Consider the following 15169-nt stretch of genomic DNA (forward strand, 5'->3'; position numbering starts at 1 on the left):
ATAGTTTGATTAATAAATAATCAGAAAATGTTACTTTGTGAAGAATATTTGATTGCTACAAAAATAAATGCATGTGTTTTACCTGGTCCCTAAAGAGCCTTAATCTTTCTGATGACAGGGAGGGGATGGCAGGAAGCTTATTAGCTGGGCCTATTAAGTGGGAAAACTATCCTAGATATTTTTTTTAAATTCAATTTAAGTAAAAATGTGTGTGTGGAGAACAGGAAGGGAGGGGATAGACATGAAAATTGCTGTAGTCTTTGCCTCACTTGTTCACTCATTTACCCTTTAAACTTGGAATTCCTCACACGAGCCTGACTACATCAACAAGTGCTGGGTCTCTCTGGGTATATCTACACTGCAATTAAACGTGTCAGCCTGAGCATCTACACTACAATTTTACAACCCTGCAGTCCAAGCCCAAGCCATCTAACACAGGCCACCCACAGGTGTTAAATTATATTGTAGACATACATTGTGCTACTGTAACCTATGTGGTTTGCTTGTATTGCTTAATCTGCTGAAAGATCCTGGGATATTTATATGAAAGCAATCTGGTGCTACACAAAAAATGACTTGTTACAAAAGAGAGAAAAGAGAATGCCAGTAAATATATAGTTGAAATGAAATGTTACCGCCACTGCTATCACAAACATAAAATTCTCTCCTTGAGGTTTACTGTGTTATGTAGCCTTTTCAGTCAGCTGTGGACTTGCTAATCATATAAGACTGAATTTCCTCACCTCCCCACTCCCAACTTTATTTCATTATTTATTTTACTATAGTACAGGTAGAAACAGCAGCTGCTATTACTGTTCATTTAAAATTTGTATCTCAGGTGTAACTGAGTTGACACAAATACACTACACTGACAAGGCAGAAGATTTTTTTTTTTTTTTTTTACTTTGCGCAGACCACTGAAAAGTGAATGGGGAAGGCAAAGCAGGCAGTAAACAAGCAGAATGCCTATTCTGCACAAAAATGACTTGAAATAAAAGAATGAAACAAGGTTAAGTCATACATAACTTGCATTCCTCATTAATTCCTCTACAAGAAATATTTCTTCCTCATAACAATGATGCAAAGAATCTATAAATGGCTCAGTGGGCAAACCAGACATACTGTGCTTGCATTCGCAGTTAGTTCACTTTTTAGAAGGAAGAGCATTAAAATCAAACAGTTTTAAAAATGAAGGTCATAATGCTATTAAGCAATATTTGCGGGTTTTGCTGCTTGTCAGCCACTTCTGGATTCGACCCCAAGACAAAATGAGATATAAAGACACAAGGGTAGCAAACACAGAGTACATCCTCCAAGTACAGTCATCAGAGGCCATCAGGACTATGGGTTTAGGAAGCTGTTTGATCTTGTTCCAGAAAGATGGGCATTGTAAATCAAAGTGGCTACATGGTGTTCTGAAAAACTAAGTCATCGTGGGCTGTTGTTTAGCAACTGCTATGTCCTTAAATAGAAATAACCTTTAAATGTCTCCTAGGCAGAGGAATACATTTCTAGGTTAATTCTGTATTTGTTTAAAATGGAACTTGATATTCCTTACATGCAACCAACTTTTCAGCAAATTCTCTGTCTTAAACACCTAGGACTACATTTTAAACACTTTAAAAAAATTATAAAAGGTAATTTTTTTCCCCTCAAGTGCTTAGGCAGGGCTTATTCACGGTAAATGTTAATTTTAGACTGTAGAGAAATGTTTTTTCGTTAATTCCAACTTCAGTCTTCAAAACTGATCATGAGGCCCACTCATTACAAGCTGCTGTTCATCAGAATCCTATAAAATATAAATGAAGTATTAGACTCTATTGCCTAATCTAGAAGTACCCTGACAGTGAATTTCTATACATATTGTGCCTACTGCATGTGCACCAGGAAATCACAAACTCAGCCCAAACATTAAACTGCATTCCAGATTCTCAGTGAGACATTTCCCCCAAAATGTCATTCAGCCTACATCCAGAACACCATTGCATCATGTTTGACTTCAGCCGCCAGGAAAGGAAGCAAAGTAAACGTGAGTCATCAGCCCTCTAAGAACCTCAGTTTAGCAAAGCCCTTAAAGCACAGGCTTTGGTTCTACTGCATCCATAGGATTTTGAAGCACATGCTTAAGTGCTTTGCTGAATTGGGGCCACAAGGACTAACCCCACTTGCCTTCAGTTTCTTTAACCTTTCCCTGCAATTATTATTATGGAGGGAGGGATTACATAGTGCCCCAATTATTTGTGGCCCCTTGCTATTGCAAACTTTTTTCTAAGTGTAACAGCAGGCTTGTAAAATGCCACTGAATGACCATCAAACTCTGATACAAGAGCAACATGCACTTTTTTGTATAGGAATATTCACTCTGGAACATCTATTCTTACATGGGGTAATTGCACAGAACAGGATGGCAACCACTGCTATAAAGTGTCTGCGGCTGAGCTAAGGAAACCTTATTTTTAAAAATAAGGTTTCTTCTACACATTTCCTACCTTTGCTACCAATCGAATATTGAATAAAAAAGTTACTAGCAGTCACCAGCTTTTTAACTGCAGTGTCTTTTACAGCTAGCTCTGGTTATTAAAATGCTGCTGAGTGATCTAGAGTCCTGCTGTTGCTACTGGCGGGGCTGGCCCGGCCCAGTGGTAGCAATGGTGGGATTTTTATCCCCCACCCCCCAAGTATAGACCCTCTCCTTCCTGACTTTCAGCTAGACACTGTCCCATTACAGAATTCCAGCTCCACGCTCTTAAACTGTTACCATAGTCTCCAAAATCAAAATGAAAACTTACAGCGAAAGGATCGTAGGCAGGCTCAGGTGGTGGAGGAGCAGAACTTTCATAGGAGGGATTTGTGATGTTTGAAAGCTGTGGCTTGTCCAGTGCTGTTACATCTATGTCGTCTTTTGACTGTATAAAACCATACACTCATTTAAAATCCATCATTCTGCATTAGCATATCATGTGAGGCATTCAGAGTTTCATTGACTCTGCCGCACATAACCAAGTAATTTGCAGTGGTGTAGTGATTGGAGGCAGTGTGATCTAATGGCTAAAGCATTGGACTTGGACTCAGGCGACGTGAGTTCTGGTCCCAGCTCTACTACGTGACCTTAAGCAAATCACTTTCTTTTCTCTCCCCCCCACTTTGTCTTCTCTACTGAAATTGCAAATGCTTTAGCATGGGGAGCATTATTTGCACCATGCCTAGCAGACCGGGTTCCCCATCTCACTTTGGGCCTCTGAGTGCATAATACAAATAAATCACATTTCCCTTGGTCGATATTCCTCTTACAACCCTAAATGACTATTCATATTATATGCAGGAGCTAGAATAGGTAGCATAGGTGCTGACTCTGTGTGCTCCGGGGCTAGAGCACCCACGGGGAAAAATTAGGAGATGCTCCGCACCCACCGGCAGCCAAGCTCCCTCCACCCCTGCCTCACTTCCTCCTCTCCCATGCACACTGCGTCCCTCCCAGCACTTCCTGCCTGCCGCCTAGCAGCTGTTTGGCGGTGCTCAGGGCTTTCTGGAAGGGAGAGGGAAGATCAGGGACACGGTGTGCTCGGGGGAGGAGGCGGAGAAAAGGTGGGGCAGGGGCAGGGACTTGGGAAGGGGGTGGAAAGAGGCAGGGTAGGGTAGGATCAGGGCCAGAGGCAGGGGATTGAGCACCCACCGGGCAGAGGGGAAGTCGGCGCGTATGATAGGTAGGGACAGAAACTGGCTGTTTCTGGGGGAAAATTTCTTTTGGATTGATCCTTTTACATGATCCCACACATTCTTTTTTTCCCATCCATCCTTGTATCTTGTGCTGAATAGTTTTGTTACTGGATTGCTTCTTGTGAAGGCACTGTGCAAAGCTAACTGGTGCCATGTTAACTATCGCGTCTAAGCTTACTCTTTAGAACCTTAGCAAATGCTTTAATTTGTCTAAATCTCTGGCTTTCCTTGCTATCAAATCTTGGTTCAAACACACCTGCTGAACAAGCCCAGGACTAGCATGATGGTTGGCAGTAAAATGGGGGTATTGAGTGGTGTTCCACTTATGTGGGCATAGTTAGGCTTCCAAATTAATGGTCTCCTGAAGCTGAGTGTCTAGGTGAGCTGGAGAAATAGGACCTTGTGGCAAGGCTGCTGTAGAATACAAGCTTAGAGCAAGGCTGTGGCCGTGGATAGTGGGTGTGAACACTGCCCTAGGGAGAGTTCTTGGGAGGACTGTGCCTCAGACAAGCACAGTTTCACCCTGGTGTGCAGGACAGCATGCACACTGCATCCCCACAGAGCACGTGGCCACTCAGGACTGCTGTTGAGTAGGATGGGCTATGGCCTTGCCGCTTCATTGTTTAGGCTCTTGCGCTCCCTTGACTGCAGAGACTGTCTCTTGTCCTTGTTTTGAGGTAAACGGGCTGGGGTGGGAGGGAAGCTGGGAGGTTTCTTGTGCAGGCTGTTGGTTTGCCTGGGCAAGGCTCCATTGCGACTATTTTAAGAGACGTTGCCTCTCTCCAAGTGTAGGAACAGCCCCTGGATTCTCAAGAACAGAGTTTTTGACCCTACACATAGAGGCAGCCGTGTCCTTTGGGGGGTGGTTTGACGCAAACAAGCTTATTTACTAACTAGCATAGTAACAAGGAAGGATGTTTTTGAGGACAGACCCAAACAGGATGGACATTGTAGCTTGTATCTGCCCCTAAATGGGGATGGGCATGAGAAGGTGCTGACCCCTTCTCGTTCAATTTCACAGTCAACCTCCTCCTACCTTGAAATAGCAGAAGCCAATATTTCTCCTCTTGAATCTGAAGTACGAGTACCCTACAAAAGCCGCGATTCCAATAACCAGGATGAGGGCGAAGAATATTCCTGTTCCATATCCAGCATGGAGAGAAGCCTGATCATAGAGAGAGGAGAGTGCGCTGGAGTTGGTGCTGAGCATCATTCCAAAGCGGTAGATCATAATTTAAAATGCTGTACATTGTAAGGATGCCAATGGCAGGATAGGAGGCAGGGATGCTGCCTCTAGTTTAATTCTTCTTGATCTGCTTTTGTGCTTGAGAATTCTCAGGTCTAAGACCCTCATAAACATGGGTTAAAACAAACCCTCCTTTTCTAACAGACTCCAAGCTGCTCATTGATCAGCAGCAATCCCTTTCCCCAGGAAGGGTTCCTTCTTATGAAAAAACATGGTCAGGCAATTGTACTGTAAAGGTGGGAAATGTAGCCTTTTGCAATAGAATTTGTGTGCAGGTAAGTGTATGGGAGTGGAATGATACAATCCTGGTTTACACACACATTCTGTCTGTTAGCTGGGGGTGTGAACTATTAACAAAATACTTACACTAGTACAACCCCTAATGCGGATGCAGTTATAGTAGAAAGATACCTTAGATTGGAATGTTTGTTCCCCTTTCTGTACAGGGCAGGCTCCACTGCTGTAAATGCGTATAGCAGTATAACTGCACCGACACCAGATGGGTTGTTCCACTCTAACTGGACTGAGAAGGTCAAACTGGTACAATTACACCTAAGCTGTAGTTAAAGCAGTACAACTTATGTGTAGACAAGCTCTTAGGGTGATCTTGCTCAGAATATGGCAAAGTGCCAAACTTGCACATACTGAAAGGAGAATCTAAGTGTGTTCACGACCGTTGCTATCTTGGTATGATTTGTGGTGATAATCTGCTAATCAAAATGGAGTGGGAATTGGAATTTCTATCCTGCAGAAAACTGCACAGAATTGCTTTTGTTCTGAGTCGCAATGGAAAATCAGAAATGCAAAATTTTCCCTAGGACAGAAACTTCCAAGGAACTCCATTTTGGAAGAACCAAAATGGAATTTTTCAAAAATTTCGGGCGTGGTAAACCAGTGTCCCAGCTAGCTTCAGGGGAGCCACGGGTCTGGGGGAGCTGAAGCTTCCATAGGAAGGTTTGATGGAATTGACAAATTCCCACAGAATTACTTGATTCAGTCAAATCAGCATTTTCTAGCTGATAATTGTTCCATCAGAAAAAAAAATATTGACCAACTCCACCAGTAACGTTGTCCTTGAGTTTTAAATTCAATTTATACTAAAGTAACTTCTTAACCTGGAAATAAAACCAGAATGCAACTGACAGGCTACTTTTAAGGAATTATAGGAAGATTGTATGGACAAGTTATTTAGTAATGATCTCAAAACATACAACAACAAATACTTACAGGTGGAGGAGGAGCTTTTAAGGGCTCTGAAATGACATGAATTACTCCATTGGAAGCAATGATATCCCATTCAAGAATAGATTTTCCATCCACGTATCTGGTCTCACTCTAACCAAGAAAAAGAACAGTGGGAACTGAGTTTTGGCCTTCCTGACTTCAGGAGCAAAGTAAAATTTAGATTTATTTCCCTATGTCTTTTACTGATTAAAAAAGGGAGACTCTTCTTGTGTAATTATACATTTGCCTAAAGGAAATACCCTACCTGGTTATTGGACATCAGCCCACAATTGCTCAAACCCTCTGAGGGCTCCTCTGGGCCAGAGCTAACCAACAGGAGCAGGAATCCAGGAATGGACAATGCCAGGAAATTAATTTTGTCCCTTTATCTATGTCATGTTTTTAGTGATTTATGAAACTGACAATCTTGCCTCAATAGCAAAATACAATACTGGGAGCAACAGAATAACTGTCTCCTCGTGGCCTTGCCACTATCTCAACCCTGGCCAGGAGCACTGTCATCTCCATGCCCATCAATTTTTGGCTCTCTGCTGACACTATCATTAAATACTATTTGTGTGGGTGGCACTGCAAGTGGACACTTGTCAACCAGTCTGAGCCCACCAACTCATTTCATATAGGCCATGGAACAGGTCTTGGATGGCAGCATTTGGTCACTGCTTCTCTGGGCTCTAGTTGAATGGACAATCTGGAGATGAAAAGGAAGCAGTAATGGGCTACGGATCAACCAGTCCTACAGTCACTCCAGACTGTTTTAAATGCAGTTGACAAACTCCTCTTGAACTCTTGCTACCTATGGAACCATCCTGAGCCTCTGTCTGGTTCCTTTTATCCTGCACTTATGGCACACAGGAAGTGGAGCTCACCATCTGGTGATTTTTCCATTGTTGAAGAATCTTTTGCTGATGTAGATGTAGCATATCCAGCTTCTTACACTATAGAACTGTGCCAGGGGAGTTTCTGATGGAGTGGGATGTGACAATCTCTGGCTGGTGAGGCCAGGCTGCTCTCAGTGATGCCAGTGGCAAACTAGTCTCTGCTTGGCTCCAGGATCAGGAAGCTGCAAACAGCTTCTCTTACTCCAGACCTGTGCTGACTGTATGTAGGGCATGGCTGAGGGCTGAGTCTACAGTCATCTTTACCTGTTTTTCTAGTCCCTCTAAAACCACGTGAACTGTTGAACCCTGTCTAAAGCATTCTATTTTAAATAACATTTAGTGCAGATGATCTTGCTCATGAGTAAGTTACAACTTGTTGCTGTGACAATAGTGAGAAAAGCAGCCTTTTCTACATACAGAGCAGAATCACGTGGACTGTCGATTGCACAACACAAGAGATGCTAGAAGTCACCCAGCATGACTGAGTTATAGTCTCTCCTGGCAGCATGAACGTTCTTATGAAAAGGATTTAGGGCTCAGACACTTCATGTGGAACGTCAGTTTCTGTGGATGTGGACGCAGGTGTTTGCTTGACCTCTAAATAACTCCCTGTGCAGATGTCCTCCAGTGTTAATGTGTGGATCTGTGCCAGGGCCTCGGGGATTAGATTAAAGCATTTTCAGTTTTGCAAACACAAATGTAATTTTGCCACCAGAACGAAGAAGTGAAACAGGCACTATAATAGGAAAACAATTACTGTTACTGCCTAGGTTATAATCTCAATCTTCCCTACTTTTACTAGCCCATGCTTATTTAAAATGCCTTGAAAGTATGTTGTGGGGCTGTTTCATCATGCTAGAGAGAGGCAAGTGCTTAGCTGAATGGAGGGTGCACACTTGTTCCTTCCACTCTTCCACGCCTTTGGACACTGCTGTAACTAGGACAATCAAAGATGGTTTAACTCAGCCGAAGATTGGTATGCAGCCTGCTGTTGGCTTATAACTGTACAAACAGACCTGTGCTTAAAGGGCTAGACACCTTTGTAGGGATACAGTTGGGCGTGCTGGAGTATACTTTTTGAGAGGAGCATACGCTAGTGTTTGGACCATGCTCATTCACGTGCATGCTGAGTCTTCAAGGGGACTAGAAAATGAATTTGGTTGTTCTCTGGGTGGATTTTAAACAGAGGGGTGGAGGATTGTGTATTGCAAGTCACCTGGAGACAAAAATCAACTGGACACTTGGACTGGAACAACACACCTCCCCATCCCCCACAGACGAAGGTTCAAGGAGGGCAACCACCCCTCCCCCCCCAATAGATCTCTGGTTATTTTCTAACTCAAGTGTCAGACAAGGGGGAAGTGTCAGTGAAAAGATTATTTTAGTACTGTGCTGAGACAATGGTTTGGCTGTTATAGTATATTCTAACGGGGTAGTAGAGTAGAATGGAGGGTGGAATTTTATTTTTAAATTTCTTATCTGATATGCTGTAATTGTCACCCCTGACGGTTTTTCTGGAGACAGGGGCAAGGGAAGGGTTCCAGAGCAATCTTCTTTCCATCTCTTATTTATTCCTCATGTGTCACCTTCCTCAGAAGCCCATGCTTCTGTTCTAGTCAAGGAACACTAGCCACACGTTCTTTGGAAGCTTGTCTGCAAGAGTCTTGCTTGATGACAAGCTCTTTAGGGCAAGGACTCTCTCTTGCTATGCATGTGTAATGCCAACAGACCCCAGTCATCAGCAGATGGGATCGAACCTGGAACCTCTGGAACTTAGTGCATGAGCCTTTACTACATGAGCTAAAAGCAACTGCCTATTAGCTGTAGAGCAAACTCATTAATCTCTCTCTCTAAGTGGTCTTGGTGCCATTAGATGAGACAGAACACCACACCCAGGAGGTGTGTGGGTTACACATGCATCCAGAGTTTAGCCCAAGGGAGTTGCTACATAGAGGCTGTTGTCATATGAAGTGTTCGAGCTGGGGCAGAAGGTGAAAATTTTCACCATAAATGAAAATGTACGGTTTTTCCAAAATTTAAGAATTTTCTGTTTTGACTTTTTCTGGTTTTGCTGGGGAGGGGAGGAGTGTCAGCTTTTTTACAAAATGGCAGAAATTATTTTAAAAAAAATCAATTTTCTGTGAAAATGTTCATTCTAAAAGGCCAGTTTTGGTTCATTTTTGTTTTTAATTAAGAATTTCGATCAGGAACTAAGGATGTTCCTTAGTAGTAAACTAAATGCCACTCTCTCTCTCCCACTGAGCTCCAGCTCTCCTACCACCCTGGGGTGCAAGTTAGGCCCAAGCCTGCACTGCGCCATTACATGCTTCTGGCAATATTGGCCAACTCCATCTTCTCCCACCCCACGTTTCAAGCTTTCTATAACTCAACAGCACCTTATAATGAAATGCTGAATAACTTGCACTAGAAATCATTTCAGCCTCCTGGCTTGCTGCTTCTTCCTCAGGCAGTGCTACCCTGGATTGTGTTGTGTGATGCTTGCTAATAAGGAAAACAAAGGATAAGATGGTGGATAGGAGTGAGGACAGAAGAATTATTTTTAACACATATACCTTCTTTGTTGTTGGGATTTGGTAACCTTGGCCTCTGCTGTATGTAATTAAGAGTCTTTTCCCTATCCTTGTTTGAAGAGTAGTCCCATTGGTCAAGTCTTCATAGAACACTGTGCTGGCATTGGACAGATGATACTCAATGTCTCGTCCAGAAAGTGTCTGAAGAAGAGGGAAAATAGACACATTTACCAATCTAACTCACCCAGCTGATTTTACTACTAGATGAAGTTCCCTGGATGGATGTTGAAATTCTCCATTTCTGCTATTTGAATTCCCTGACAGTGGTCTTTAGCAAGAGGGCCTGTGGCTCTTTTAGCCCTAGAGTATTACACAAAACAAAACATGTTAGCTGGACAAAAGGCTTCCCCTTCTTGCTGGTTTTTCTGCACTATCACAGGCACAGAGGACCCTTGAAGAATCAAACAACGGTCCAAACCCACTTCTTTTAAAAATGTGTTTGTGGGAAACCTTTAAGAAATGTACAAGTTTCAAACTACCTAGTGCACCACTGGGGCATAACACAGGCCTCAGGATGAACTTCTGGTCCTACTGTGGGATAACCCAGGCCTGAGGATGAACTCCTGCCCCACTGAAGTCAATGACCAGGATTCCACCCATAAAATTTAAAGCAACAGTTGATTCGAAAGGGATGAAGGACATAAGGTAGAAGAATAACCTCCTCTAAATGGATGCGTAATGAATACCAGATACCAATATTACACACAACTGTCTTTTAATAACTGTCCTTACAGATGCAGTTGCAGATAAGTGAGAGCTGACCTTGCCTCAAAAGGACTTTCATATACGGCAACAAAACCCACTGTATGGAAAATTCTTAAAAGGGGCTCAACAATATGTAACCTTGTATTCATGATTGTCTGGGAGAAAAATAGGAAAGAGACAAGTTTGCCTATCTGATTAGTGACCTAGTAAAACCATCTGGCCTGCCATCTCTTCCTGTGATTTATTCATTCAAATTAAATTTAAACAGTTACTATTGGACTCCAGCATGCCTGCTGAGAATAAGGTAATACTGATACCATGAAAGAAAAGGATAAATAGATGCTCACCTCATTTTCTCTTAGCCCATTATTGTTTGGGGCGAAGAGAGTGGCCCGGGTTGACAAGTTTGTGAGGTATTTCAGGAACTCTCTGCCTTTCGTGGAGCTGTTAGAGTAAACTAGGACTTCCTAGGAAGAAACAAAATTCATTCTTAATTGAGGGCAATCTGGATTATGATCCAGTTATTGTGACAAAAGCTGAATGAATACTATGTAAAAAACCAAAACTTCAAAATTGTTCCAGTGTTAACAATGAAGTGACAACTATTTTATCTTGTTAAGGGAATATGTACACTGGAGCCAGGGGCGTAATTCCCAGGTCGGGGAGACATACCCACACTAGCTGTGACTGAGCTAGCATGCTAAAAATAGTAGTGTAGCTGGGACTGGTTAGCCACCCAAATACAATCCCGCCTGAAACCCTACGTATATATGCAGGATGGCTAGCCCCTCCTGGTGCCCATGCAGCTAAGGCTACGTTGCTACTGTTAGCACACTAGCTGGATCAGAGCTGGCATGGTATCTCTACCTCAGCTAGAAATTAGTTCCAGTGCAGACATACCCTTGGAGAGAAGTTTTTATTAAGAACACAATTTTAGCCCTTGATTCTGCAACTTTTAAGCACATGCGTAGACCCATTGTCATCAATGAGGCTATTCATATGAGCAAAGTTACATACCAACCTCAGCATTTGCAGGGTCAGGGCCTTAAATGTCAATCTTTTTGTCTTTTGCCTCTAGCAGTGTGGTAACATTCAAATAAAATATTCTACCGGTTGTGGCATTTAAAATTAAACCAACCCCCAAACCCACTATTAATATATTAGTTCAATCTGCATTTTTCAACAGCACAAATTTTCAATTTATTTTTACAAAGCCTCCACCTGGTTTAAACCAGTGATTTTTTTAAAAAAATCATAATTTAAATGGTGCCACCCTGCTTTAATGCTGCATTTTTGTAATGCTTGTATTTACTATCTCATATAGTAAGAGAAGAGTGAGATTACCCAGCCATGTATGCTATTCAATGTGAGTAGAATGAGCTAATAAAATGAACATTTACATGTAAACAAATGTGTGGGGTATTTGTTATGCTGTGAAACTTAGTTTAGTTTGTCTGTATCTCAAAACAATGCACTTATTCTTTAGTCCATACCGACAAGAAGTTTGTAAGCGTGGGGAAAGACATCAGGACCTGTAGCAGGTTCCCGCTACATGTGAAGCCATTACCCACATAGCCAGTCTTGCACGTGCAGTTCACATCTGTAAAATATAAATACACATCTTTTAGATAACAAGCCAAGAATGAATGGTGTCTTCTAGAAGATTGTTTGCTACTGCTCTGTGGAGGAAAAATAATTTGCCAGTTCAAAGAGATTTTTCCCTAGCTTAGAAAAAGAACCTGTTGCCAATTCAATGGACTGGGCTCTTTAAACGTAGTGACATTACTGGAACTAATTATAGTGCTGTCTTTTGACCAAACTATCATAGATGTAGGCAGTAGGCACCCTGTTACCTTTGACTCTGTAGCAGAAGACATCCCAGGTTTCACTCAGGTTGGCTCTAGGCCCATAGTCAACTATTCCAACAAATCCTGATCCACAGTTTGGGGAAGAGAAGGCAGTTGGATAACCAACTCTTTCACTATCTAACCAGCCAGCAGCACAGAGGTGGTATTGTGCCTGTAACCAACACATTAATAATATTGTAAAGCACAGAGGAAACAGAACTGTAAATAACACGGGTCTACAATTTTTGAGAAGTCGTCTGCTTCAGAGATAAAATGTGATATTTATTATGTATTTTGATGTGCTGAATTCAAATATGACAATTAAAACAACTGATTGGCTACTGTTTCTAAGATATTTAAGTTTTTACATTTTATGTCTATGTATATTGTGTAGATAGAGTTTTAATCATAAATTGTAAACCTAGGTCTTTTCATGTGTTTATGGTTGCTTTACATGATATTTCACCTGTCCTGTTTATTAACACTTTAAAAATCAGCAAAAGGGTTATATAAATAAAATTTATTCTGAAACAAAAGGCAAAAAACTATTATGGGCATAGTTTAGTCCTATTCAGTGTCTACTTGGCGCTTCTTGGCTTGTCTCTTATATTCATTAAATGGAGCATCTCTTGTCACTGTCCAGCAATCGTCTGCAAGCATTGATGGACTCCATTTGCCCTGATAGCCTGCCAGGAGATTCCACTGCTGTAGTCTGGAGCCCAACAGCTCTGCCTTACTCTTGGGTAGTTCCAAATCCCTGACAAGGTCATTCAGTTCACCTTGAGTTAGGAGGTGTGGTTCAGAGGAGGAGGATGGGAGAAAATGTGGGTCCTGTGACATTGATGGTTTAGGACCAGAAGTTTCATCCTCTTCCTCTTCCTCATCTGACTCAAGTGAGAATGATTCTGGTGCATCAGGAACCGGCAGTTCTTCTCCGCGGGGTACTGGGCGTATAGCTGATGGAATGTTTGGATAATGCACAGTCCACTTTTTCTTCTTTGACACACCTTTCCCAACTGGAGGCACCATGCAGAAGTAACAATTGCTAGTATGATCGGTTGGCTCTCTCCAAATCATTGGCACTGCAGAAGGCATAGATTTCCTTTTCCTGTTCAACCACTGGTGAAAATTTGTTGCACAAGCGTTGCAGCATATGTGTGAGGCCCACCTCTTGTCCTGATCTCCAATTTTGCAGCCAAAATAAAGGTGATAGGCTTTCTTAACCATAGTGGTTATACTGCGCTTTTGTGATGCAAAAGTCACTTCACCACAAACATAGCAGAAGTTATCTGCACTATTCACACAAGTACGAGGCATCTCTGCTCACTTTGGCTAAACAGAAATGTGTCCCTTTGCAAAATCAAACACTGACAAATAAGAGAGCAGGACACTGTATGATTTCTAGAGCTGATATAGGGCAATTTGTTCAGCAGAGTGATGTAAGCTTCGTTATGATTGCATCATCCATGACTTCTAGGAATAACATGATGCAATTCATATCATGTATGACGCAATACCAGGTTCAGATTGCATCATTCATTGTTCTGCCTAAAAAGCAAGTACTGTCCAAACCCAGTCATAGATTTATTCACAGATCCAGTCAGAGATGTATTTTAGTCATTTCTGGTTTAAATTGAGATCCCTTCCCTTTATAACTCACTTATCCTCTGCCATTCCCAAGTCAAGGGTCGCATATACTGACCCAATAGCATATCTTGAAAACTAGAGCCAATCAACAATTTTAAGCATCATTTTCATTCTCAGTGACCCAGAATTAGTAAAGTTGGACAACATTTATTTCAGAAGCATTTTGGCTGTAGAGCAGTGTAATCTATCACATGGTGAGTGAAACTCATCCTCCCACAGAGGGCCAACATAATGCCTACATGCCCCAGGAGTCCTACTAAAGTCCTGTTCTGAGGGCTTGAACTGTGCATTGACTTTGTGTGGTCTTTCTGCACAGGTTGAATGTCAACTCAGCCCAATCCTGCATGGACCACTGCACCTGGGTGTGGAGTCCCAGGCGCAGGGGGTTTGTCTGTGCAGAACTCAATGCAGGAGCAGGGTCAAAGAGTGCTTAGCAGCAGTTGGGTGGTTTCTGTGTGCAAAAGCCAAACAGATATGAATGAAAACAACCTCTTTTATCAACACAGAAGAAGAGTTGACAAGTTCAATTCAATGTGAATAATGAATATTCAGTAAACTCAAAGCCAATGTTATTGCTGGTTTTGCTGTCACCGAGAAATATTGACACTAAAGAGGAGCCTGAACTGCATTGTTCAGATCCAGAGCCGAATGTGCCCAATGTCCAGAGGGCTCTGGATCCTTGGGTTTGGTTCAGGCCTCTCTACTTGCCCAAGGAGAAAGTTTACACACTGCACACACTCCAGTCTTTCATCTTACCAGTATCTCTTGTCTCTTTAACTAATGGGTCTTGTAGCTACATTTTGAACTCTGAGTAGGAATGAGACAAGTGGAAATGACCTGACAATCAGTCTGACTCACCATTTAAAACTAGTTTTACAAATCCAGGGAGAAATCTTGGCCCCTAATAAAGACAATGGCAAAACTCTCATTGACTTCAACTATACATAATTTAGAAGATGCTTAGTCTAAACAATAATAAAAGGGTTATCTGAGACCGATACCAGCCACGAAAAAACCCATAGCCTTGTTTGAAGAAAAAAAATGTAAGTCTAGTTCTCTCATAAGTAAGTTTCTTTAAAAAATGTGTGCAATTAAAATCTATAATAAAAAAAATTCTAAAATTTGGCTGCTAAAGAATCTTACTCTGCTACCGCTAAAACAGCGACAACTTTGCTAATGATTTTAATTGAAGTAGAATCAGGGCCGGCGCTACCATTTAGGCAGCCTAGGCAATCGCCTAGGGCGCCAGAATAATTGGTGGGTGGCATTTTGCCGGAGGGGGCGGCAGGCAGC

The 15169-nt window shown here is 42.1% G+C and overlaps 1 protein-coding gene across 1 annotated transcript in view; it reads right to left on the reverse strand.

Annotated features, from left to right (window-relative positions):
* Positions 1 to 377: 377 nt before the first annotated feature.
* Positions 378 to 15169, reverse strand: part of STAB2 (stabilin 2) — a 153146-nt gene continuing 138354 nt past the window's right edge. Inside the window, exons 62-69 of the mRNA XM_050946424.1 lie at positions 12236 to 12401; positions 11876 to 11982; positions 10730 to 10849; positions 9660 to 9818; positions 6191 to 6298; positions 4754 to 4882; positions 2790 to 2906; positions 378 to 1789 (exon numbers count right to left, since the gene is read on the reverse strand). Of these exons, the coding sequence (XP_050802381.1) occupies positions 1739 to 1789; positions 2790 to 2906; positions 4754 to 4882; positions 6191 to 6298; positions 9660 to 9818; positions 10730 to 10849; positions 11876 to 11982; positions 12236 to 12401 (957 nt within the window). The 3' untranslated portion in view covers positions 378 to 1738. The remainder of the gene's footprint in view (positions 1790 to 2789; positions 2907 to 4753; positions 4883 to 6190; positions 6299 to 9659; positions 9819 to 10729; positions 10850 to 11875; positions 11983 to 12235; positions 12402 to 15169) is intronic.

This window comes from Gopherus flavomarginatus, chromosome 1 (genome assembly GCF_025201925.1).
Source record: "Gopherus flavomarginatus isolate rGopFla2 chromosome 1, rGopFla2.mat.asm, whole genome shotgun sequence".
Lineage (NCBI taxonomy): Eukaryota > Metazoa > Chordata > Testudines > Testudinidae > Gopherus > Gopherus flavomarginatus.